Source organism: Gymnogyps californianus, chromosome 19, assembly GCF_018139145.2.
Source record: "Gymnogyps californianus isolate 813 chromosome 19, ASM1813914v2, whole genome shotgun sequence".
In the NCBI taxonomy this organism is placed as follows: domain Eukaryota; kingdom Metazoa; phylum Chordata; class Aves; order Accipitriformes; family Cathartidae; genus Gymnogyps; species Gymnogyps californianus.
In genome coordinates this window covers 10278809-10303896 of record NC_059489.1, presented here as the reverse complement: position 1 = coordinate 10303896, position 25088 = coordinate 10278809, and the positions used below count along the sequence as shown (strand labels likewise).

Below are 25088 nucleotides of genomic sequence, written 5' to 3'. Positions count from 1 at the left end.
ACAGGAAAGCTGTAGATCTTTGCTGGTTAAAAATGCATATTTTTCCAATACCTGCTTCAATATCATTATTGGTTGGTTAATTAAAAAACTTCATAAAACAAAATTCCTTAAAAGAAGACATATTATATGAAGCAATCATATGTATGTATATACACTTAGTGCCTACTGCCTTACAGAGAGTTTATGCTTTTGCCTGTCTTTGTTCATTTCCCCTTTTTATAGAACTAGGATGGAAAAAATTGGGATAAAATTGGAGACCAATTAATTTTTCATCCTCATTTCCTCTTTAGTACAACAGGAGGGTTCTGACCCATAGGCTGTCTCCTGAATAAGAAAGATTCTTTGTGCTAGAGGAAGTTGTACTGATTAAAAAACAAAAACGCCACGTCTGCAGAAAGTGTGTTGTTTTTAATTACTGTCAACTCATTTAATCTTTGCTTCCTCTCACCCGCTTCCTTTTCCATTTATATGTGCAAGAGAAAACATAAAAACCTAAAATGATGAAAATAAGAAACATCTCTACCTGAATATTGCATTAAAAAACAAACACTAGTGAAAAGTTGGCACAAGTTATGGCATGTCAGCGAATGGCTGATGTTGCTGCTGGGTGTAGAATGCTGATTTTTGCACATATCAGATATATGGCTGAAATACTCTTGTATTTCAGTGGAACAATTTTGTAACTGAACAGTGACTGTATGTGCTTATAGTACAGTTTTGTAATGTGTGTAATAATCCTGCCTGGTTCCTCTGAATGTGATCATAACTGAACTTTGTATTGATCAACAAGTTGTTGAGTGTGCTTGTTAGATTTGTATTTCATACATTGTGGCTAGCCCAGTGTACTGTGACCGATTTAGAGCATCTGTTTCATGGAGAACCCCATTATTCTAGTTTTATATTGTTATTTGTACTGTTTTAGTTGTATCATAGTTATATTGTATTAGTTTTATAGTGCTTTAACTCCTGAAAATGTTTTAAATGTAGTGGCATAAAGTACATACCCATGACTGATTCTGTTAATCTTATTTAGATACAATTCATTAACTCCACTCCTAATCATGTGAAGTGGTAGAGTTATTAGAGAAGAGAGATTCAGGTGCCTAAACATAGACATATAGTGCTATTTTGACACCTTAGGTTGTCTGAGACCATCGAGACAGGACTGGCAGATAGTACAGGCCTGGTCCTTCTGTGAAGTGGTAACTGGAGGCCAGGCAGGACCGTGGGGCCATAAGCTAGATGCTTATATTTGGCCACTTCTTCCCACAAAGCTCATTTTAAGCCATTTATATTTTTAAAAGGTACTTGTATGGCTTTTGAGTGTATGTATTTGTTGGTAGTTAAGATAAAACCAGACCACTATTTTATGCTCTTAATATTCTTACTGTCTCTTGCTGCCATAAATTATAAATTATTTTGTATTTCTTTCTGGAGAGGCCAATGCTGATTGCAATTAAGTAAATAGCTAAATAAGCTATAAGTTACATTTAATACATAGAAAAAGTAATTGTCTGTCTAGAAAGTGAATTACCTCATCTGATGTTGTAGCAGAAAGGATTGTCATGATTTTCTCTCCTGATCAGAGTTTTGCTCTTCCATGAACTGCCATAGTCCTTTGCTATGAGCCAGAAATTTTTTTTTGTTTATGGCTCATGTTACTGATTCCTCTACAAGTAATATTAATACTGCATTACAGCAAGTTTCCCGTTGAAATATGAAGCATATTGCATTTGTTGTATATATTGCATAGTTTAATCCAGGTACAGGTATATGCCAGTATACAGTTAGCATTTGTAATAATAAAAATAAACGTGCCTAATTAGATCAAAAAGTTGAAACTTGGATGAACTCCATTTTTGCATAGAAACAGATACTCAAAATATTGAAAAGAATATTTCTAATATGGAGAGTTTCTTGTACTTTCTGGAAGTCTGAATGGGTGTAAAATAGGCCAGAAAGATTTTTATCAAAGTATTTTAAAACTTATGAAAGAAGCAACAGTGAAAAACCTTTCCCTTCAACTTAAAAGCTATAAGGAAATATCCAGTGAAGCGAATATAAAAGCTCTGTGAGACGTGGAGGAAATGGGAAACAGTGTGCAGTTGCTTCTGATGCCACACCTTACACAGGGGAACTAGAGGAAGCCGTTTGTACTCTAAATAATCCTGATTTTGATTGGATGAAAGAAGCTGGTTAAGTGAGCTATGCTTTACAGAAGCTGTATCAAAGGCTCAGGTTGAGTTACTCTATGTTGATGATGTTTATCTTGCAACCACATAAATCAAGAATCCCAGTCATGAGTCAAGAGTCCCGTTGGGAGAGGAATGGTACAGCTGAAGAGCAGAAAGATGTGGAATTTTTTTGGCTGAGGATCTAGAAATAAATTTGATTGCACAGCGACAACTTTAAGATTTGTCTGTAAAACATATCTCTTAAGATGATGCTAAAAGCAGTCTTGAGTGGTATTGGTTCTGAAAATGAAAAGAAAGCAGGAAGTCTGTGTGCTGTGCAAAACATTTCACTGTTGGGTAGAGGGAAGTGTGAACATTTCACTTCTTACAAAATGTTAACTTTGTTATGCATTTGTAGTTATTTTCCTGCTGTGTTGCAAGATCAAAATGCAGCTGTTCTCAATAACATGCATTTATACTGTTAAGTGTATTTTGCTGTGATATCGTTATAACTAAAGAACGTGGTGAAATGATTTTTTTACAATACCGTCTTCTGCAGGAGAGAGATCCTTGCTTTTATGTACCCTGCTGATGGGTTTGATACGTCCATGGAAATCTTACGAAAGGCCACTAAGAACACCAACTATGGCTTTTTTGTTCCTTTGCTTTTAAAGAAAGGAATTGTCAGGTGGTTGTTGTGGGTTTGGGTTTTTGGATGAGGAGGACTGAAGACAGCAATTCAATTTGCTTGTGAAAGAATAGATTTTAGGGATAATTAGAAAGCCTTCTGGAAATAAATACTTTAGTTGTGTGTGTAGATAGCACGTTTAGGTAATTTTAAGAAAAAGCAAACTTAAAGCCCCTACTATGGAAGACATTTGAGTAAAAATTTAAGTATATAAATCCCTCTTTTCCTCTCTGTCTTCCTTTAATTCCATATATGAAATAAGTATAGTATTGCTAAGTATGTATTATGATGTTTTGTTGATAATGATAGTGAATCCTTGTTGAATAGATAATGAATCCTATTCAGTGTGTAAGGAAGAAGAAATTAAGAGTGAAATCTTAACCTCATCTTTATATTAACTTCATTGGAGCCATTTCATTCATCAATAATGCCTGCCTGCTAGAGCTCAAACTAGAAAAGAGTAAGAAAAGCCAAAGGCATGGGGAAGAAGGTATGATATACTAAATATCATTTAGAGAAATGAGGACATTAGTAAGCATGTGGAGTCTCAGAAAATTTTGTTTTTCTAAGTTACATTTTGCATTGTCTTCATTTTTTCCGGCAAGCAGCTTTTCTTTCTCACATTAATTCTCAGCATTGGTTTTACTGTTCTTCATTTTTAGTGTTCATTGATATTAGAGTAGGTCATCATAACACGTTGTTAGTGATTGCAGAATGGAGGGTTTTGGAGTCTTATTTTGAAAATTCAAGGATCAAGAGTCATCAACTGTGTCCTGTTTAGTCATGGAAGTGAAATCCGTTGCTCTGGAGATAGCTTGTTGTTCAAACCCTTTGGCACCAATTCTAGTAAAACTACATTTAGACTCAATGCCATGAACCTTTAGGTGTTTAAGGGACTGCTAAAGGGACTTTGAGTCACAACAATAGAAGGGTTGCCCTAATGATTATTCTAAGTTTTCATTGGACTAGGTAAAAAATGTAATTTGATTCGTGAAACATTGAGTTACCCTTAACATCTGACTCTTAAAAGTCAGAGGCCAATCCTATTACTTTCTGCTGTATTTCTTTATATATTTTTCTAGATTAATATCTTATACTGGTTTTACTATTGTTCTAAACACTAGGTTGAGCTTTGCTGTAGAAAACAAAATTGCTGGGTACAAAAAAATATATTTTTTTAAATGTAGTTTTTTATTTTATTACTTGGCTCTAATTGAAAACCAGGTTTTCAGAAAAACAAATTTGAGATTCTCCTTTTTATCTCTTACCTCGTGAAAGCTGTTTGTGATTCTGTATTTGTTCAGCTTAGGCTGTGACTATTTGAATAAAGAAACTAAGTTTCCATATTGTATTGTTATAGGATACCTTTTGAGAAAAAAGTGCGTTGTAATTTTTCCGTTCTGACTTTTGTGCATAGTTTTGTAAAGTGTCTTTGTAAATTATAAAAACCTAGGATATGCAAGAGAAGGTTAATGAGGTCTTGGTTAATGAATGCTAGCAAGACTTCTGTATATAGTTCTATTCTTAAAAATCATCCTCACAGAACAGAACGTATGTACGTCTGATGCAACTTCTGTGAAGTTTTTATATCCATGGAGTGCCCCCTTTAAAAACGTATCTATGAACTCTTCTAATTGATATTCAGTTTAAAAGAATTTTGGATTAACCCTCTGAAAATGTCTTAGTATTACTTAGCTGTAATTCAGGAGAAAGTTAGGATGAGGATTGAAGTTGTCCATAGTAGTTCATAGTTGTCATTGAGGAAAAATTTCATAGTTCAGAGACATTCTGTTTTATTCTTATGGGATAAGCAAATAATGTTTTCTTTTTTTTTCATATTTGTTATTTTGATCGTATTTAATCATACTCTAAATTGTAATGTTTCCTTGCCAGCAGTCCCCCAGCAAGATCTCTTCGTGGTGTTTTTGTTGCCACATCAAAAGTATTCATAACTGCACGTGCAGAATTCTAGCCTGACTACTTACATCTGTGTGGGGTTTAAAGCTCTGTAAATAGAGATACCTGAATGATTTAAACTTGCTGTGCTCAGTATATACACTTAAATTCCTTATGAATGCTTAGGATGGAAGATAAACCAAGTAAGTTTTCCACACTGTTCTTGAACAGCACCTGATTATCTGAAATTAGAGTTCAGAAATGCTAATACCTATGCTTTAGTTTTAATTCTCAATGAATGAACACATCCTCAACAAGAAGTACCCATCAAAATCTGGAAGAGAAATAGACAGTTATAGTATGACAGGAGTGCAGTAGTTGGTATAAACCAGTATCAGCTTACTTTGCATATATAATTAAGTCCTGCAGCACCCTGAAGGTTTAGGGTAGACTGCAGACGACCGGGAGTAGCAAACAGCAGAGTTCTGCATAGTCACACTCCTAGGGTTCTCCTCGGCTTCTTCTTTGTCTAACCAGAGACTTGTGAACAGTTTAGTGTTTGTATGAAATTGCATTAGTATGTGTCTGTGCAGTTACAGATAATATGAAATCCCTCTAATATTCTGTTTGATGCATATTGGAAGCTATTTATTATGCCAATAGATGTTCAGAATATTAAAATTCGTATTTAACCCGTACAGCTACAGAACAGTATTTATTGGAGAAGAAAATGTTGCTTGAATGGCTATATAGTACTTCAGTGAACAAATCAAAACAGGGTGTCTACATTGTTCTACCATGAATGAGACAAATCAGAATACAGATTTTTTTTTTCTTTATTTTATGTAAATTATAAGTAATGTGCGGTATTATAGGTTATGGCACTGTTGGTATGATTGTCTGATGTTATCCAGGTTCTAATTTTCATTTGCCAAACTTTAACTATTTTGGTTGAAATTTTGCATTCTAGATGTCTGCCTTTCGATGACTTTCCTTGGAAAATTTCAACCAAAATGGTTCAAATATTTTTCAACCAAAATTGTTCAAATATCCCAAGACTGAAGCTATTGGAAAGATGCTTCTCAGTGTTAGTTTTCTAGAGACCTTTGAAAATCTGTAACTATTTAACATTTGAGCAAAGCAACTGTGACGTATTATATTATGAACATAGAAGGGGGCTAATAAGGACTGTATAGATAATCTTGGAGTTCCCATGTTTTGAATGCTTATTTTATGATCTTGTTTTGTTGCCATGTGGGTGTAAAGCAGTTTACACTATGCGATTTATCTCATTTTGCTTTAGATTATTGGTTGCCAAGTCAGAAGAGAGCCACTGGAGTCTACTGAACGGTATACTCGTTGGATCAATAATCTGACTGAAGAACAACTACTTACACAGGTATTATTGTTTCAGCTGTGACTGAAATTACAGCAGAAAAATAGAGCAAGAGGTTTATTTAGATGGATTTTTTCAGTCATTAGCAATACTTGATAACTTACTAAGGTTATCAGATTCTTATATTTAAAGGCTAGTCTTTTCAATAAGAGACAAGTTTGGTGCATGTGATCATTATGTAATGATGACTTCACACTGAGTGAGAATGAAGCTTTCAACGTTGGGCTCTGAGTGAGTCTTAGGTTTCTCACTGCTGTCTGTGGTTAAATGCATACACTTTCATGTTCTAATAATTAGTTTAGGGTTTTCTTTTTAAAAGGTGTATTTAAATACAAAAGGAAAAAAATCTTTCTTGAGAATGATTCCCCCCCGCCAAGGTTAGGTACTCACCGCTTCTGTGTCTGTTTAAGTTTTGCTAGGGATCATTTTAAAAATTGCAGTTCTTCAAGCATTAAACATTGGGCTCATTATACATGTTTGTAAGTAAGATGCGTCTTGTGCAACTGAAGATGACAGTTTTGGCATAAAGAAAGTTTGTTTCATTAGGCAGGCGGCCAATGCTGAACTAAAAGAGACTTTGGCAAAAACAAGTTAAACTGTGGAAGAAATCAATCCAGCTTGTGGAGGAATGTGTGTACTGAGTATTATAAGAAATCTAATGGATGGTTAGCAGAAAACATCCCAGCAGGCATTAAGAAGCAAGTATTTGGGGTTGGGTTTTGTGATGCTATGGTAGGAAGACATTTGCTTTTGATTTTCCTGGATTTCAGTGGCTGAAAAGATTAACATACCCTTGTTTGTTAGACTTCATTGTAAGCTGTGTTGTGTTCCCCATTACCCTAGCCCCCAAAGACATACTTACAGGCTCTGGTATGGTCATTGTAACACAAGAAGTAATTTATAGACCTTGTTTTAAAATCAGCAGTGGTATTATGGTTCCCTGTAATTCACCAAGTGAAAGTAGTTACAGAAAAAGTTACCCATGGAATATTTGGATTTGCCTTTGCGTATGGTATTAGAAAAAAATTATAGATTTAAAACAGTGAATTTATCTGACAGCAACATCTGGATCACTGTGTTGTTGAAGAGAAGAGAAAGAAAAACTTGAGGATGTAAAAACTTGTCCTACACAATCTGAAGTGTTTCACCGAAGTGGCCACTGGATGGAGTCTTTAATGAATTAAGCTGGAAATTAAAAGAAATATCCTAATTTCGAGATTATTTAAGGGGGGTATGCAAAAAGCGAACTCATTTTAAGATGGGGATGTGTGTCTTCTGGAAGAGATTATTTAATATAGTGTTTCTGATGGTAGGATGCAAATACAGTGACCTGGGAAGTCCCTTGCAATCTTATGTGCCTACAAATACCTCTTAAAGTCTTAATCAAGCAGCATGTGCAATCCATTATTTTTACATATGATTTAGATTCACACGTTTTACAAGTAGATGAGAAATTTTGGAAAATATATTGGGTTTGGAACTAGGAGGCTACATAGCAGAACTTGTGCTACTTGTCCATGAATTTATTAACAAGATGAGATTTATAGAATCACACTATTTATGTGTTCCTAATTCGTTTTTTTAACTTGTTACCTGTTCTCCACCAAATTTAACGCAGAAGTAGAAGTTCCTCAAAGACACTAGATTTCTGAAAATTCTGTGGAAGTATGAAGCTAAGAGAGATTGTACTGCACCAGCTGCAATTCATATGTTGTTAAGCACCACAGAATCAACTTGGACAGAGCTTTTAGGTGCCCAGTCATGAGACAAGCTTCAGCTGTGACACAAGTCTGTAGGAAGCTTGGCTTTTCTAATGCTGGTGCTGTAAGAACTGCTTGATTTCCAGAGCAGAGCATGTCAGTGTATGGCACCTCTCCTGCCCCAGTATCCATTCTTCTGATCAGAAATTCAGGTAAGGAGGTAATTATTTTGCTTTTCATTGACTTAAAAAAAATATGGGGAGGAGGAGGAATTGGGAGTAAAAACCATCTCAGCTGTGCTCTAATAATCAGGATATGAATCAATTATGTAAGGTTAGGCCTGATTTGTCCCACTCCTCTACCCCCGATACACCGTACGTTTTATTTTGGGTGTGCTTTTTTAAACTCTCTTCAGTAATTAAGCCCCAAGAAAACTATAATGATGGGCCTTTGCTAATGGATTGGTAGAATCTCTGGGAGGAGCAGTCCTTCAGGGAATTCAGGAAAATTGGCTTTAATTTACAGCATATTGTCTCCAGCAGTTTCCTGTAGTGAAAGAATGTTCAGCTTTTTTTAGCTGTGTCTGTACTCAGTGCCCAGCTTTTTTTACAGTTACTTCTGTTGCATTTCTGTATCATGCACATGCAAATTATTTGTGCTGTAAATTGGGAAACCAAGCAACCAATTAAAAAAAAAAAAAGCCGATTGTCAAGATCATGTAATCCACTGTCATAATATTCGTGTTATTGATCAAATAATATCCTATAGCATTTGATTGCTTTACTGGACAGCGACTAAAATCCAGTTTGAAAGAGGTGGGTGGTAGCAGATGTTTTGTTAGGTGCTTGGATGGCTTCATATGCCTCAATGCTGGCTGCTGGTTTTATATCACTTGAGTCAATACCAGATTTTTGGATCAAATGTCCATCCTCTGTCCTCATGCTGAGAAGATCATTCAATACAAAATGCTTCTAGCATTTTAACTTTTCATTTCCCTTAGCCATGGCCTCTTGATGCTTACTCATCCATTAAATGTTTCTCTAAACAATTATACTGTAACATTCCAAAGATACTTTATGGTATGCGTGAAATTTCAGAATATATACCCCAGAGAGCGTGGTGGAAGTAAGAGAGTACAAAGAGAGCATAGTAATGAGAAAACTACTTTTTAAAAGATTAATATTTGCTTGTTTAAGGTTATCTTCTGTATAAATGATGAGTGCTTAAAACACGCTTTTATAGGTATACTAATATAAGCCTTAAAATATGTGTATATGTTTTCTGGTAGACTTGCTATCTTTCTGGACAATAGGGTAAAAAAAAAAATTAACTGTTCAGTAAGTGCAGAGCACAGTGACAGGTACAGGAAGAAAATGAGCAAACAAATTAAGAGAACTGACTGTTTTGATGTTGCAGTAAGTGAAGAAATGTAGATTAAAACTAATCCTACAGGATATCTGAGTCTGAATTGTGCTTGAAATGTGACTGAAGTTTGATCGTGCAGCCCTTCTTGTACACTGGAAATTTTACTGTGCTGCATAAGTAAAAAGGTCTGAATGGTTTTAAGGTTGGATTAATTACACAAATATTTATACAAGTAGTTTTTAAGGATTGTTGCTGACTGTAAGTAAAACAGCTGAGTTCATATCCATGTCTGTTAAACCACTACTTTAGGTTAGTTTAGTCTCACAGCCTGTTAAGTATTATATTCAGCCTGAAGCTTAATTCCATCTGACCTACCATTTTTTCCTCCTCAAAGACAAGAGAGTTCTCTGCTTTCCTATGGTTGTTCACTTAGAAAGGAGACAGCAAACTTAGAGTGACACGTGAGGAGGCTCTTGCAAAAAGGACTGGGCTCTGTAGTTGATAAGACTGGACTGCCCTAATTTGGAAAAATAACGGTCTGAACAAAACATGATGGCTCTGTATGTCTCTTGTCCACCGTAATGTGTCTGTATTGCTTCCTTTGCAACTTTGCAGATTATCTCAGAGCTCTCTGTGTTGGATAAATCTGGAAGTTTTCACAGGTGATTTGTACTTGTTACCAATAATCTCTCTGGACCACCTGATAGAAGAACAATAATTAACATATTAGAGTTTCATAACACACACTTTTCTGTGCTGTTACAGGTGCCTGTTAAATTTAGCTAATAGGTTTAAAAGCTGTGCTTCTCTACTTACTAAGTCTTCCTATATTAGAGTTTAATTAATATTTGATAAAAGTTCATGCTACAAATCAGCATTTACTACAGATACTCAGTTTGGAAATAGATCCAGCATTTTGGTTGAGTCGAGCATGTAGCTTGTTTTTAAGGCAAGAAGGACCTGATAACATGGTTGGACCTTTTCCATAAATTCGATACACTCAATATTGCATTGTCATCATGTATCTCAATAGGCAACTTCTTACTAGTAAAAAGCTGGTAGGAGTAGATTGCAGGAGGATGAATTTTCCAGGGGGGCCACAGATTGAATACCTCTGGCTTGGAGCATCTGTTTTGTCTACTTGCAGACCAGAAGATTGCACCTTTATAAGTGCTAGGGTTGGTTGTCAGTGTGTCAGAACTGAAATAATAATTGATGTGGCAATCTGAAAGTGGATATCTGCAATGCCTGTTGTCTGGTTATATTAGTAAAGGCAAAAACTGGACAGAAGGTAAGACTTTCTTAAGAATGAATAAAACATGAAAAGGCTGATCCCCCCCTGGTTAATTACAGTAGATTCTACTAGTTTGTATGGGATTAAGCATATACCATATAAGAAAAAAACCAATTGGCTGCTTCCTTTTGTGGTTGATCCTCGTTCTCCTCTGGAGGAGAATGAAACAAAGTTTCACAAGCTAGTCAATGTTTATATTTACATTTGAAAATGCATGTCAAAGGAGTTCATGGAGTTCTAGGAAGTTTAATGAGAAGTGGCTTACCCACATCTGTGAATTCAAAGCACAATTAGAACTTCCTAGTGAGGCTTTATGTAAAGGCATCTCAGGGTCAAATATTTTTGAACTTAGGAATAGGTTTGTAGTAGTTCAGAAATGTATGCAGGTTTTGCTTTGTGTGTTAGCAATTTTGCATGAGTTTAAAGGTGTACCGTAGAGGAAAGAGTGTTAAATAACTTGGATTTTTCATTTTTATATTTTATTTGATAATTTGCATGCTTGAACAAGGCTTGAATGTGGTTCATAATACATAGTAATATTTAAATGGAACAGAAACATTATAATATAGTATAAAAGCAACTTGGGAGTAGAATAAGTTTGGCTTTATTCCAAAAAGTTCTTGATGAATACAGTCTTACAGCATGATGGATAGTTGTATGGCAGAAAAAGCATGATAGGATTTCGATGAACATTGAAATTAAGCAGGTAGAAAACAGTTTATCTTTGATTTGAGCTACAGTTTGTTCCAGCTGATGATCTTTTCTTGTATTTTAAGTAATTAATCATTCCAATATGGAATGCAACATGTTTGCAACCTAAAAAACATTTTTCTTAAGACATTTGATGTTGAGATGGACAGGTAATGCCAAGTGTAAAGGAAGACTGTCAAGGATTAAATTTTCAGAAATGCATAATTTGTTTTCCAAACTATTATTGACATTTACATCTCCTCAATACTTCTGAAAATTACTTTGAAAAATAGAGCAAGAAGTCAAAATAAAATCAGGACTTGGTTATTAATGTAGGACTGCAGTTAGGGACATGGATGGAACCAACTAATAACTTCCAGTTTCTGAATGCTCCACTTATTCATTTTTGATCTTCCATATTTATCCTGTTAATATGCTAGCTTACAAATAAACAGCCTTTAAGCTTCACTTTGGGCTTCTGTCTCATTGCCTTTTATAGCTTAAGGAAACTTTACTTTTGTCTAACAGATGAGGGACAAAAAACAGTTTTTGTTTTAAAATGATAGGTGAGATAATGAATTAGCTGTAACTTTTTTTTTCTTTTCAAAACAAAAAGTCTACTCCAAATACAAGTTTCCAACTAATTTAGTGATGTTTATTTTTCAGTTAGTCTTCCATATGTGAGAGCACAGGGCAGATACACCCTTAACTTCCTGTAATTTTCTTTCTTTGAATTTGAAAATCAAAGGGCTGATTCCACAAAAAAGGGAAATATTTTTAGTGTAATAAAAATTACTGATTTCAAACATTTTTTTAACTGCAATGCAGATCCCTATTATGGCCTTATATATAGCAAAAAGCATTTTTTTTTCTCTTCCAACTGGACACTGAGCAGTTTTTCACTGTTTAAAAACTATGTATGAGCACGAGTTAAGTGCATTCTATTTATTATTGGAAAATAACTTCCTTTTTTGGTCTCAGCTTTTAGCGATAAAAGTACTGGGCCAGATTTTCAGGAGAGCTCAGTAATTTCCATAGTAATTGGAGTGGCAGAGTGTGTGAGTATGAAAGCATCGTTTCCCGTATTGGACAGTAGGTCTAAAGGCCAGTTTGATCTATCACAGTCAAGGTTTTGTTCCGTAGTATTTTTTTATACTGACCTCACCCTCCATGTTTGACATTTGTCTCTACAGTGGTTCTTGCTTGTCTGATTTTTTGACTAGTTAAGGAAGCTGAATTTTAAAATATTTACATCCACAATATCCTCTCATAATTATTAACAATATATGTTATACTGTTATGTTTGAGGCCTTTTTTTTCTTTCTGTGTTGTAAAGAAAACAGATTCTGGTCCAGTCTAGCAGCTTTTGAGTATAAGGATCCAGATTTAATGATTAATTCAGTTTTTTTGTGGTTTTGGTTTTTTTTTTGTTAGTGCAAGTGTGACAAACTGGGACATGGGATTTTTATTCTGTTTGTACAGCCTTGGCCAAATGGACTGTGATTACAAGTTCTTGAGCTGACGTTATGCAAATAAAAAAGAAAAGTGAGCTTTTCAGAGTGTTAGCGTGGATCAACTGTACCTGTGAACAGTGTCCTTTTTCATAAAGAATAGATGTTTGTCTGTTCATTTATTCCAGTTATGTGATCTTAAGGATGATTAGCATATCTAGTTCCTCTAGAAGTCGTGCTTGTGTATGCAGCTCGCATTTTGAGAACTAGAATGATCACATGTAAAGGAGGTGGAGTAAGCATGTGCTTTGTGGTTAGCAGAGGGATAGTCAAGCCCTGGCCCAAACGGAAATCTGAGCGGTTGCAATGCATGGGGTGTATAACAAGGAAGGAAATGGTCTTGCATCTGGCTTCTAGTGTAACTGTTGGTCCTTTGCCACCTCTCTGGATGAGTTGGTTTCTATGATGTGGGTGGATTTAACCTTTTGCATCACTTGCAGTGACTGCTCCCACAGTGCAGGAAAGGGCAGCAGAGGAGAAATGTAAACGCAGCAGTTTTACACCCTGCATTTTACAAACATAATACCTTAGTGAAATTGAAAATTCTGATGCTGCTGGTAAACAAAGTATGATGGCTTAGTAGTTGCTGCAAATTATAGTGATTTTTTTTTCAGAGCTACTGAAACAGAAAAAGCAAATGTTACCAGACTGTTTTTTATTGGACAAATTTGAAGTATTTTCCAAGATTTTCCATTCATTTATGGTGTTGACTTCATTGGAGTAGATATTAAGCATGCCTGTCAACATAAAAGATAGGTGTTCAGAAAGTTTGCACAATAAAAGGAATTATTATTTTCAGGCGTATAATTTTTTAGCATGCCAGGAGTTCTATATTTATTTTGGATAATTCTTTGCATACCTGTATCCTAATAATGTCAGAATGAAATAGAGTAGTGAACATATTAATCTCAGGATTGTGATTATTTTATAAAGTGGTAAAGACAAATTAAGACAAGCTCTGGCTGTTTAAAGAAAGGTTCAAATTTTACCTAAAATACTGTTCTAATCTTTATCACTTTGGAGGGTTTATTCTGCCACTAAAGACAAAATAAGTGTGCTGTCTATAATGTAGCTTGTTAAGCCTGTAGAAAGTTTATTATTTTATCTATCTGGTTAGGGATTTGATGCCAGAGTATACTACTAAAAGCCCTTATGTGGGTTCACTTGTATAAAAGTGATTTGTATCAGCATAGCTCATAGTTACGTCTTAACTACCTACAACTTTTATGCAAATATAGCCACATCGCTACTAGAAAGCTGCACTGCTGTGATTACACTAAAATATGTACAAGCCTCTGTAGCATAGCCATTTCTTACATGAAAATATTTATGCCTTGTGTAGCCTGTTGGATTGATGCTATAGTGCAAGAGCTTTGAATTCATGTAATGTATTCCTAATGTTTTTTCATTTTCCTTGTACTCTATATCTAGGTCATCTTCTACTGTATAAGTATATAACAAGACAAAATAATATGCTTGATGGGAGTTCAGATCCTAAGCAGTGATGCTTAAGATGCACATCCTTTTTTTTTTTTTTTTTGGTTTGTTGTTTTTTGGGGGGGGTGGTTTTTGTTTTTTAAATCAGACTGCAGCATGTTATACAAATGCTCCTTCCACAGCCACTTAGCACAAACAGCCTTCTGCACTAGATTTACTTGGTGTGCCTCTGTTTTGGTTTTTGCCTCATCTAATGTTCATGTTCTTTATTCTCTTCTCCATCTGTCATTCCCTGTCCTTTTTAAGCACCTTTGCAGCAGAGTTGTGAATTCTCTAGAGCGAGTCATGTCCGTGTTCTTTGTTAAAAGCCAGTAAAATAGAGTCCCAAGTTTGTGCTTAATATAGTGTCACATAATAGTGATACTGACTTTTTTTATACACCTTAATTGAAATTTATTTTGAACATACGTGTCAGACTTCTATTTTCTGAAACACATCTGTTTGTGTAATTTTGGGGAACTTTGGGACTGTATGGCCAGGTCTCATACTATATGTTTTCTTTTGTGTGTCCTAAAGCTTTTTACTCTTTTCCACTGCAAACTTTTGGAATTGATTGTTATGGCTGTGACAGCATTCAGCAGCTTTCACTTTCCCACTTCATGCTCAGTTTCATCTCTTCCCCCAAAGAATTTTGTCTTTCCCTGGTGCTTCACAAAAGAGCCACAAGTTCACCACATACTTAATTGCCCATTCATTTTGCAAGGAGCAAATTGCTTAGTAGTTTCTAATAAAGAAATTTAAATGTAACCACCCGTGAGTGCAAGAAAGTAGCAGATTAATAATCATCTTCATATTCAGGAGAAAACAGTACTGTATCCATGAAATGCTCTATCTATTGAGTCAAAGTCTCAGGGAAAGGAGGTAAATTGGTCATCAGGATGGCAATTGCATTTAAACAGGTTTTAATGTTTCTGAGAGAAACCAGACTCTACAAGTCTACAGACCTCTGCTAAGCAGTGCTAAACTAAACGCACTCATACACTTTGACACGCTTCATTTAGAGCGGTCCCAGGCCAGAAAGGTAATACTGAACCCAAGCTAGCAAGAAGCAGTCTTACTGTCACAGCATTTACATCTGGGAAACTGCAGGGAAATTCTCAGCTTTATTATAATAGAAGCAAGAAAGAGAGATAAAGAAGTCATTGCAGTGGACCTGAATATAGTGTACGCTTCAGCAAGACACTAAAAGGACCATGTTTAGCTTTATGCTTATCATTGTTCTTTTCCTTCTGGGTATTTAAGATAAAGGAGAAAGGATTTCTTTTTTTCTGGTTTTGTCCCGTATGCAGCCAACAATCTACCTATGCTATGCTCAGGGGTCAGTCAAGAAAGCCTTGTCATGTTATGTTCCAGTCCTGGAAAACTGTCTGAGAATTATACTGGCAAGTACTGACTCCCCTTGTGATTTGTTCTTTTATTATTTCTGTTTCCACTCTTCTGCTTTCACTGATCATGAAGAGTAGCATCGCTAGTGAGTACTGCAGGCAGGCCAACGGCAATGCATCTATGCATCTCCCTTTTTCTTTACTTCTCTTCCTTTTTAGCCAGGCATGGTGACAATCTAAAATTGTAGTGTGGCCACGTTCCCAGAGTTTTATCCATATTTTTCATATTCACACACTTCTATAAAAATAAATAAATATATAAATAAATCTGTGATTGTGAAATGAAAATAAATTAGAAACTGTTAGATTCAAATACTTGACAGTCTTAGAACCCCTGATGAGAGTGAGAAGAGCGGAAAGTTGAGTTTTCAAGTGATAGTGCTGCTGTTCTATCCTCAAATGTGTTTCTTCTTTCAACATGACTTGAGTTTCAGTTAAATGTGTCCATTGGTATATCTGCATCCTCACTTCTTCAGGAGTAAGATGTTTGAGTTGAGATTTGTTGTACTTGGCGTGAACAAGCAATCAGAGGAATCACAGCTACTTCTCATGGAGGTAGCTGCTACGGAGCCCACACCAGTGAACTGTTGCTCCATTTACCTACAATATTTGAAAGTGTTCTGTTGTCTCAACTGCCAACATTTATTTGGCCATCTGATTTTAGAAGGTAACAGTCAGCAACGTTAACTTTTCCTACCTACCCTGAATTCCATTTTAATGGCATCTTTCAGAAGAATGCAAATCTTAACCTGTGAGCAAAACAGGCGCTCTCTTAATCTTGGTGTCAGATTACACATGTTTAAAAAGAAAAAAACAAACCCAACAACCTTTGGAGTCAGTAGGAGAGATTTTTTTTGTGTGTGTCATAAAATTATTCATAGATCTGCAGAGCAGATGTTGACAATTACAAAAAGAACAGAGGCTGGTCTGTGGCTAGCCAGCAAGCTCCATTTCACGTGGGTAGATCAAGGCTCAAGGCAGCAACTATTTCCTGTCAGCACGCTGGGCGTCAGCGATAGCAGTTTTTGTGGGCTATAGCCCAGTTAAATTATACAAAGTCACTTTTGTGAGGCCTTGGTTCTGTCTCTCGGCTGAAAGAATAATGGTACTAGAAGGCTCAGTGTTCTGTTTTGTAAGATCTGTGTCTATTGATACAAAATTGTGGGTTAAAAACTTTTTATGGATTTTGTGTTTCTTTGCTAGATGTTTGCCTCCTCCTTTTAGAAAGTGTAGAACAGCTGACTCTTTCATTTACTGCAGTAATTGCCAGTGTGTCGTTTCACGTTTTAATTCTTTTAGCTTAAACCACATTTAAAGCACAATGCCCATAAAATTTTAATGTATTTTTATTCAAGAATGTAAATGGTAGCTATTTCCTGCAAATTAAAAATGATGAATTGTTATCCTTTTGCCTTCAGAGCAGTTTTCTTTAAAATTCTCATGGTTGCAGGTGACCTGGGGCATCTCCTCTGTTGACAGTGCTGCTTGGCATGCTAGTGTAAATAGGCATTTCCCAGTAGTTAAAAGAATTTTAACTGTAGCTCATTTTCTCTCAAACAGAATGGGGTTGTTGAAGTAAGGATGATGCTGATGCCATGTCCGATGAATTCCCATTTTCCTCTTTGTTGGTAGAGCTGTATAAATAACCATGTATTAGTGATGGAAAATTAATAAAATTTTCTTCTGCCAATAAGTAATTTTGACCTTCAAGTTTAACAGGTATAGGTAGTGATGGAGGAAGCATCCCTTGCCCTTTTGGAGACCGCGGGAAGAGGAGAATGAACAAAAATATAGCTTGGTGGAAGGAGAAGAAACTTTGTGGTCCTGGTTGCTATTCAGGATCAGAAAGATGGTTTCTAGAATTGGAAACGGAAAAAATTTTCTGATGTTCTGCCATATTTTAAATTCAGTCTTTCATAGCTTTTATAATAAAGCTGTGGCCATGGAATGTGAGCACGTTAATATCAAGTGCTAATGATTGGGTCTGTCATCTTGCTGTTTTGTACAATAGAGGATGCTACTAAACACAAATAGAGCATTGATAAAAAGGCAAAAACAAAGCATAAAAATATTTCTTAAATGGCTGAAACAATATCTGTAGTAAATACGTGTTTTGTTATTGAGAAACAAGAAATTATTTTCTGTCTATCTGAGGACAACATGCATTTCACTGTTTAGTCAGAAAAGGGTCCCTGTGATAAGAGTCCACAATGTTCTGTCTGTGACTCAAATCTTACGTTGCTTGGGCTTTTTTTCATCAAGTAGGTAATGTGAATAATTTTAGAATAAAGAGGAAGGAAGAAATTATGTGCCTCAGTAGCAAGCATGTTTTCTCTAATACTTTGGTTTCAAGTTCTGTATTAAGGATAGGTGAAGTCCAAAGTCTCCTTTTATAGTAGGGTACCAGGTGCAAGCAGCTGAACATAGAACACAATTCAACTTTCTCTTTAGTGAAAATGATAACATAGCTTGAGTCTTAATGGCAAACTGCTGTTGCTGTGGCAGGGCTTGTGCTGATTTGTTAGGAATAAAACATAAGCAATGCTAATAGATATAAATTTTTAGTATGAAAGAGGCCAGTGCATCTGCTCTGTGAATGGAAGTGCTGTACAGCCTCATGGCTGCAGCTGGGTCACATACCAGTGAAGGAGAACCTCACTGATCAGCAGCGGCTAGGGGAATAACATTCTTAGCCCTGTAAAGGCAGGACAATTATGTATTAGTAATGACAGTTTCCTGTAACTCTACTGTATAAATATAAAGATATCTGTGCCAGACCACATATTTAGAATGTGTCATGCTGAGGTATTTACCTGCAAATTAATTGAAAACCGTCCGTTGTTTCCTGTTGATAGTGTATAGATAGCCAAATGTTAGGCCAAACTGTGTAATGTAATACCTATTTCTATGAAGGGTAAATGTTTGGTGAGTAGGGAAATTAAGGCAGTATTTAGTTACAAACGTGTTGAAAATGGTAGCTGTTACTTTTTTTTAATATAGCATGAATTATGAGATTGCAATATAATCTACTTTCTCTAGATTAATTTCTAAGCTGTGCCATATAGAATATTATATTGATGGGCAATAGTAACGGGGGGGGGTGATATTAACAAGGGGAAGTTGGAGGGGGTTGGTTTTTGTTTTTCTGCTGAGACCAGGAAGCAAACCATTGGAGAGCTTAAAAGTAGGGACCAAGGTTTTTTAATCCAGGCTACTGAATTTTTTTAATTGATAGAAATTTTTTGACTTGCACTTAACACATATATTTGAATGTCCTCTTTTAGATGGAGTCAGCTTTCTTTGAATTATATAATTGTGATTTGGAATCTCAGAATAGTAAACTAAACGCCATATTTTTGTTTTCCCGACATCTCAGAATCTGTTACAATTGGTAAATTAAGTGACAGTGTTGGTACTTATATTTTGCAATATAGATGGTGCATTTACAAGTATTAAAAATCCTGAATGAAGGCAAATGCTTAATAGTTACTTAGCTTAGAAGCCTAGAAGTCTTAAAACAAAGATTCTGAAAATAAATGTAGTTGTATACAATGGTGAGAAGTTCAACAAAAGGACTGTTAAGGTGCTAGGATTGATGGTTATTGATTTACATGATTAGATTTAAAGTTTGTAGGAAGAGAAAGAGAATTTGGTTTTTGGGGCAGGGGGTGGTTCTGGTTTTTTTGGGGGGGGCTAATATTGTTTAGTTGGGGAGGGGGGCATTGTTTGTGGTTTTAATATTGACTTGATGTATATTTGCTGGTCAAGTCAGAAGCTTTCCAAAGTTACAAGTAAAATCATAAGCTAAATAATTATTTTGTGGGAAGGCAGACTGATGTTCCGTCTTTGTGACACTGGGACTCTTTATTGTTGTTTGTAGGACTTGTGGTGAATAGCCTGAAGTGCAATCTTTTCTCAGTTTTGACCTTTTACTGGAGAGCTCTATAAACACAAATAATAAATTTTGCAAGGAAATAAACTTTCTAAAACCATTACATATTTCTGCTACTGCTTCACATATTCTGAAGGTTGTTTGAATTTCCATTCGGTGTTTGTTTGATATATTTGGTTAATTTTTTCCTGATAACTTTGGTGATTGTAGAAATGTTACCTGTCAGTGACATCAGCAAACCAAAAATGTTTCTTAGTAATATTTTTACTGTCTCTTTATAATGATGATAAAAATAACAGGTTTTGGCTTTTATAACTTCTGTCAAACCTCTTTTTAAAGCAAAAAGATGTTTGTACATTGTGTATGTGAAAACTCAACATCTGCTTCACTGACTATGCATAATTATGTGTGAGCAACTGGCAAAGAAAAGTAGCTTATCTACCTTCTGCAAAAACAGACCCTTATTCAGGAACAGTTTCCGTAATTGTCTTCTGAAATGTATTTTCATTACGCCTGTCTGAATTTGAGATACTTTACCAAGGAATTATGCCATAAACTATAATAATTATCATTTGAGAAAATCAGAATATTAACAAGACTGTGCTACAGATAGGTAGTTCCTTGAGAGAGAGAGCAATGTAATTTTATCAGAATCTGAGTTTTGAGAGTTGTACAGACAAGTCTGAAAACATAACTGAAGAATATTTAGTCATTATTTCAGCTTCCTGTAGCTCTGAAAGGCATGAACTACTTCATTAATCTCAGTGCAGAGCCTTGCGGGGGGAGAGAGGATGGGGGAATCGTTCTAACAATACTTGAAAAAATTGTTCCACTTCTGCTAAAAGCAAGGATGTTGTGGCCTTACCCATAATCATGAATAGGCTATGGAGTTGTCTTAACATGCTATGTTGGGCAAACGTGTATTTCTACTGGGATTAAATGGTGTTAAATATTTACTGTTATTTCAGGGCTTCTAATTGTCAGGAATTTACAAATAATGAGAGCTCTGGATTATATATGTGTCCAGATATAGCCTGTGTATGCAAATCATGTGCCATCTTATAGTGTTTTTACATACACATCAACTGCTCTAAGTTTGTGTATCTTTTGACCAGAACTTTACATTTGTTGCTGTTCATTCATTTTAAAATATTGCATTTAGGAAAAATGTTTGTTCTTCATGTTTTTGGGCAGTGTTACAGGGCTAGCACGTATTAATTTCAAATACACTCTTGATAGATGTGCTTGTATTACCATGAAAAATTGATGCTTTTTTTTTTACTTTTAGAAGAGAAAATAGGTAAATGTCACTTTTATATCTTATTTCTGTAATTTATCTCAAGAACTGCTAGTTGTGCTTTGCTGTTATTCTTTCCTGCTTTAGCAGGTTTGAAGCTTCTGAATCTGATCTTTTAAGTGGATATGTGTAGATTTTTATGGAAATTTGTATGTCCACAGCTGCTAGAAAATGAGAGAGTATGTGCTTGTGAAAGATGACAGATTGCCAAATAAGCCTACCAAACTGAGGTCTGGAAAAAATAGGAATTTCCAAGCAGGCTAGAGGTTTATCAAAGAGGAAGAAAGCAAGCCAATTTGAGTACTTTGCACAGCTGTTTCAACTGAGACATTTCATCCATGTGATACTATATACTAATTTGATGCCAAAAGTAATACATAAACATTTTTTTTTTATTTTGAATCAGTGGCATACATAAAATTGGTTTCATATGGTCAAGAGCTTCTGCATTTCAAAACAAAATAACCAAAAGTTTGGCTCATCTTGCATTTGCAAAATACTGCAGCTAAGTAACAACTACATTTTCTGAATCATCCGGTAAGCATGAGACTTCTCTGATCATAAATCAGAAGAACTGACACTTTTCTGTCTTTCTAACTGCAAGAAGTTTTTTTTATTTGCTAACAATGTAAGTAATAAAATTCTTACTTTGAATTGAAGGGTGATGCTTTTAGATTCTTTCACAAATTAAATAGCTGTACTAAGTGAAAATGTATTTTCTTAGGCATAGGTAAGCAGACACTGCTTTCATATTACTGTGCCTGTAGATCTCTAGTTCTTGTTTTCCACCATCGGAAATGCATAAGGAACATTCAGTAACATACAGGATGCTCGTACTCCGGTGAACTAGGTGTGAGTACTTCAGTTAATGCATTTGGAGATAGATGACAAAGAGAATGCGTTCACTAGGTAGAAGTGCAACAGATGCCAAACAGCTGTGAATCATTTGTATTCTGTTATGGAAGAAGTGAGAACCTTTAAGCTTGAATTGAAGAAAGACTTTGTTTGTTTGTTTTAGCACAAAACTGACTGTTTTAACCCTTTCTCTCCACTCCTAATTGCATTTGTTTAGCTAGTTATCCTTAGATTAATAAATAATTCTTTTGGCTGCCAGTCCCTCTTAAAGCCCATCAGATTATATCTCATTAGAAGTCAGTAAAAACAAAGTGTCAATTTTAAAGTATGATCCTGTTTTGTCCTTGTTAGTGTCACTTGACATTAAGTTCCCATAAGCAACTGACCTTCACACCTATCAATATAAACAACTTAAGTAATATGCACTGCTTTTGCACGTATAATGCCATTGGACTTCCAGTCCTTTGATACCCGGAGATATCCTGCTATTGTTCAGTCCCCTTCGTTTTCTTGACATGCAGGCCTCTGCTGCTGCCTCTTTTTCTTTAAGATTTGCAGTCCATTTTGTCTGTTGGTTTTCCTCCTCTAGCAGATTATTTCTTTGTATCCCCTGGGTTCATCCACTTTTCCTCTGCATCAATCACCCTCCCTGCCAGAATTCTCTGCTCCATCAATAAAGGCATAATTTGGAATACAGTTAGACAGCAAAATGCCTCTTTTGCCTGAGCCTTTCATTGTTTTCAATCAGAAAAGAATAGTTTTAAACCTAAATACTTCTACCTTTCTCATCAAACATGAATGGCTTTCCCTCTCTCACCCTGGCAGCTTTTTTATGCAGTTGCAAGGTCCAGCAATCTTTTTTGCTGAACTCAGCATGTTGTTTCAAATCTAATGCACAAGTGCTCTCCACAGACACACAGAGCATTCTTAGATGCTTGCTGTGAAACCCTCAGAGCATATCACAATTTAATAGAATGGTTTGCTATGTCCACTGGACAGTGAGACTGCTAGATGCCAGGAATGGGATAAGAAATGCTGTGCACGTGGGTTTTGGTTTGGTTTTTTTTTTACAGAGACTCGGTAGAAAGAAAAGGATTGGGAAGCTTACTGAGGACTGTAGTTTTGAAAGTTGTCTTGCGAGGTATGGGAGGTAAGAATCTGAAATGAGAGAAGGGAGTTCAAGAAGGGTAATTTGTATGCAAAAGACTGAGAGGAGAAGGCAAAATTAACAATACTGGTTTGTCTACCTTGGAAAATGAAATTCCCAAATCTTTTCCGATCTCTTGGGGGTTTGTTTTTCATGGCTTGGTGTGAATTTGATGAACCATCAAAAGAGCTATATTAGCACTCAGTAATTGGTTGTAATGGTAAAAAATCATTGATCAAAAATGCCAGTTATTGTTGGAACGAAATAACAAACTCTGTGACTGTTTCTGGATTATCTTCCTGCTCTTGCTTAACAAGTCTGACACTAAAACTGCTGTTCTGTCCTTTGTGAATTGAAGCATGAAGATGCAGTGAGTGTGTTTGGGCATGAGCTTCTTACATGTTTGGATCAAAGGGACTGCTGTATGAAAGACTTGCTGACTTACTGTCACTATGGCAGTTTATATATGAAGGCAGCTTGGAATTCGGTATATGCAACATTGTTACTAAGTTGTTATTGACATTGAACAAAGGATTATTTATTTTTTGTTTGTTTTTAATCTGAACCAAAGCTTTGTGAGTTTTGATGGCATTTTTTATGAATGCAAACATATTAAGATAAGGTTATTCAGCGTTTTGCCTACTTTTTAGGCTTTTCTTCCTTTAAGTTACAAATTAGTGTTGTTTCTGTCCATATTGCAGAATCAGTCTTTGACTAATATAATGGAAGAACTGGGTTTTTTTGTTTGTGTTTTAAAAAACGCATTTTAGTAGCTAGAATGTTTACACAAGACACGTGAGATTATTATGCAGTTTAGAAGCCAATAGGTTTAGGTTTTGTTTGACATTTTCTTTGCTGACAAGGCAATTGTAGCAATATGATTGTATTTTGTATGTTAGACATTTTAGGAAGTGCTATCTTATTGCTTGCTAATTTATTCTTAATTTAAACAGGTGGTAGCATCTTTAAGGTAAGCATTTAAAGAGATACATGCTTTCTTTTTTGCATCTTTTAGGTCCACGACACGATTGGGTATAAAGCAGTTCTTTTTGTACATCAAAATCAAAGAAAATGCATAATGCTACACAGACGCAACAATTCTGTCAGTTGTTTGAGAGAATTTTAGAGAAGACATTCCACAATTTAAGGTGGTCGTGATATGACAGCAGCTAAAAGTGCTTATTTCCCTGGTGTTATGTTATAAAATAATCAAAGCATCATTTCTTGACTTATTTAATGGGATGAAGTCTTAAAAACCTACCAAAAAACTCTAGTATTGTCTAAGTAGATGGAGAAAAACAAAGAGTTCTTGAGGTTGTGCTGCAAACAAGCATGTGCTTAATAAGTAAGAGTCCAACAAATTCAACGTATAGCAGAGAACATAAAGAAACAAAACTAATTTTGCTAGAAAAGCCAAGTAGTCCCATCACCTACTGCTGCGACAGAATTCCACTCTTCTGTTCCTTTCCACCTGCTATGAAAATGCACTGTGCTATGTTTTGGAGAAAAAGACCTGTTCCACTTCACTCGGTTGGATGCCACACTTAACAGAGGTTTTAGAAGGTTTTTCATCAAAAGATGTATTTAAACCAATCCTTTTTACTCGCAGGTTAGAGTTCTAGTTTCATTAAAGTCAGTGTCCATATTTTTGACAGACATTCTAGCCTTCTTACCACAGACATCATCACATGCCATGAGAGGTTACAATTACACTTGTTGAAGGAAAACAAAAAAAAGAGAAAAAAAGAAAAATATTACTATGATTTTTATAGAGCCAAGATACATTCTGTTGATTGCTTGTGGTCTTTAGAGAAGCATACACAGTTCAGGGTATCTCTGGGTCACTGATTTTTCTGTTTTGATGGTGGAGGTGTATAGACATATGCTCCAGTGCTTTTATATTGTGTTTCCTTCTGTTTCCTTATTAGCCTTTGAGAAAGAAGCTGAGGGATGTTTGGATAGAAGGCTGGAACTTTTATGTGGAGTTGACATAGTTAGGGCGCTATAATAATGACTGTTGATAGACAACTCCCTGAAAAGGAAATGAAAATTATGTTTATAAAACAACACAATGTGTATTTCCAGAAGAATTAGGTGAGAGGCAGTGTGCAAGAAGATGAGGTAACCACAGGCAAATGTGCTTCTCTTTTTGTCACTGGGCTTTTCTGTCATGTCTACTATCTTTAAGCAATAATGGCAAAATGAGATTATGTTTATTTTTTTCTACCTTTTCATGGTGGGGAATTATGGATGAATTCCAGTTTGTACTGTGCATGTTGTGTCTGGCTCTTTGAAGTTAGG

At 35.6% G+C, this 25088-nt stretch overlaps 1 protein-coding gene across 1 annotated transcript in view; it reads left to right on the top strand.

Annotated features, from left to right (window-relative positions):
• The window catches only part of B3GNTL1 (UDP-GlcNAc:betaGal beta-1,3-N-acetylglucosaminyltransferase like 1), a 128345-nt gene that overhangs the window by 28795 nt on the left and 74462 nt on the right, over window positions 1-25088 (top strand). The window contains exon 6 of the mRNA XM_050908663.1: window positions 6062-6157. Within this exon, the coding sequence (XP_050764620.1) occupies window positions 6062-6157 (96 nt within the window). The remainder of the gene's footprint in view (window positions 1-6061; window positions 6158-25088) is intronic.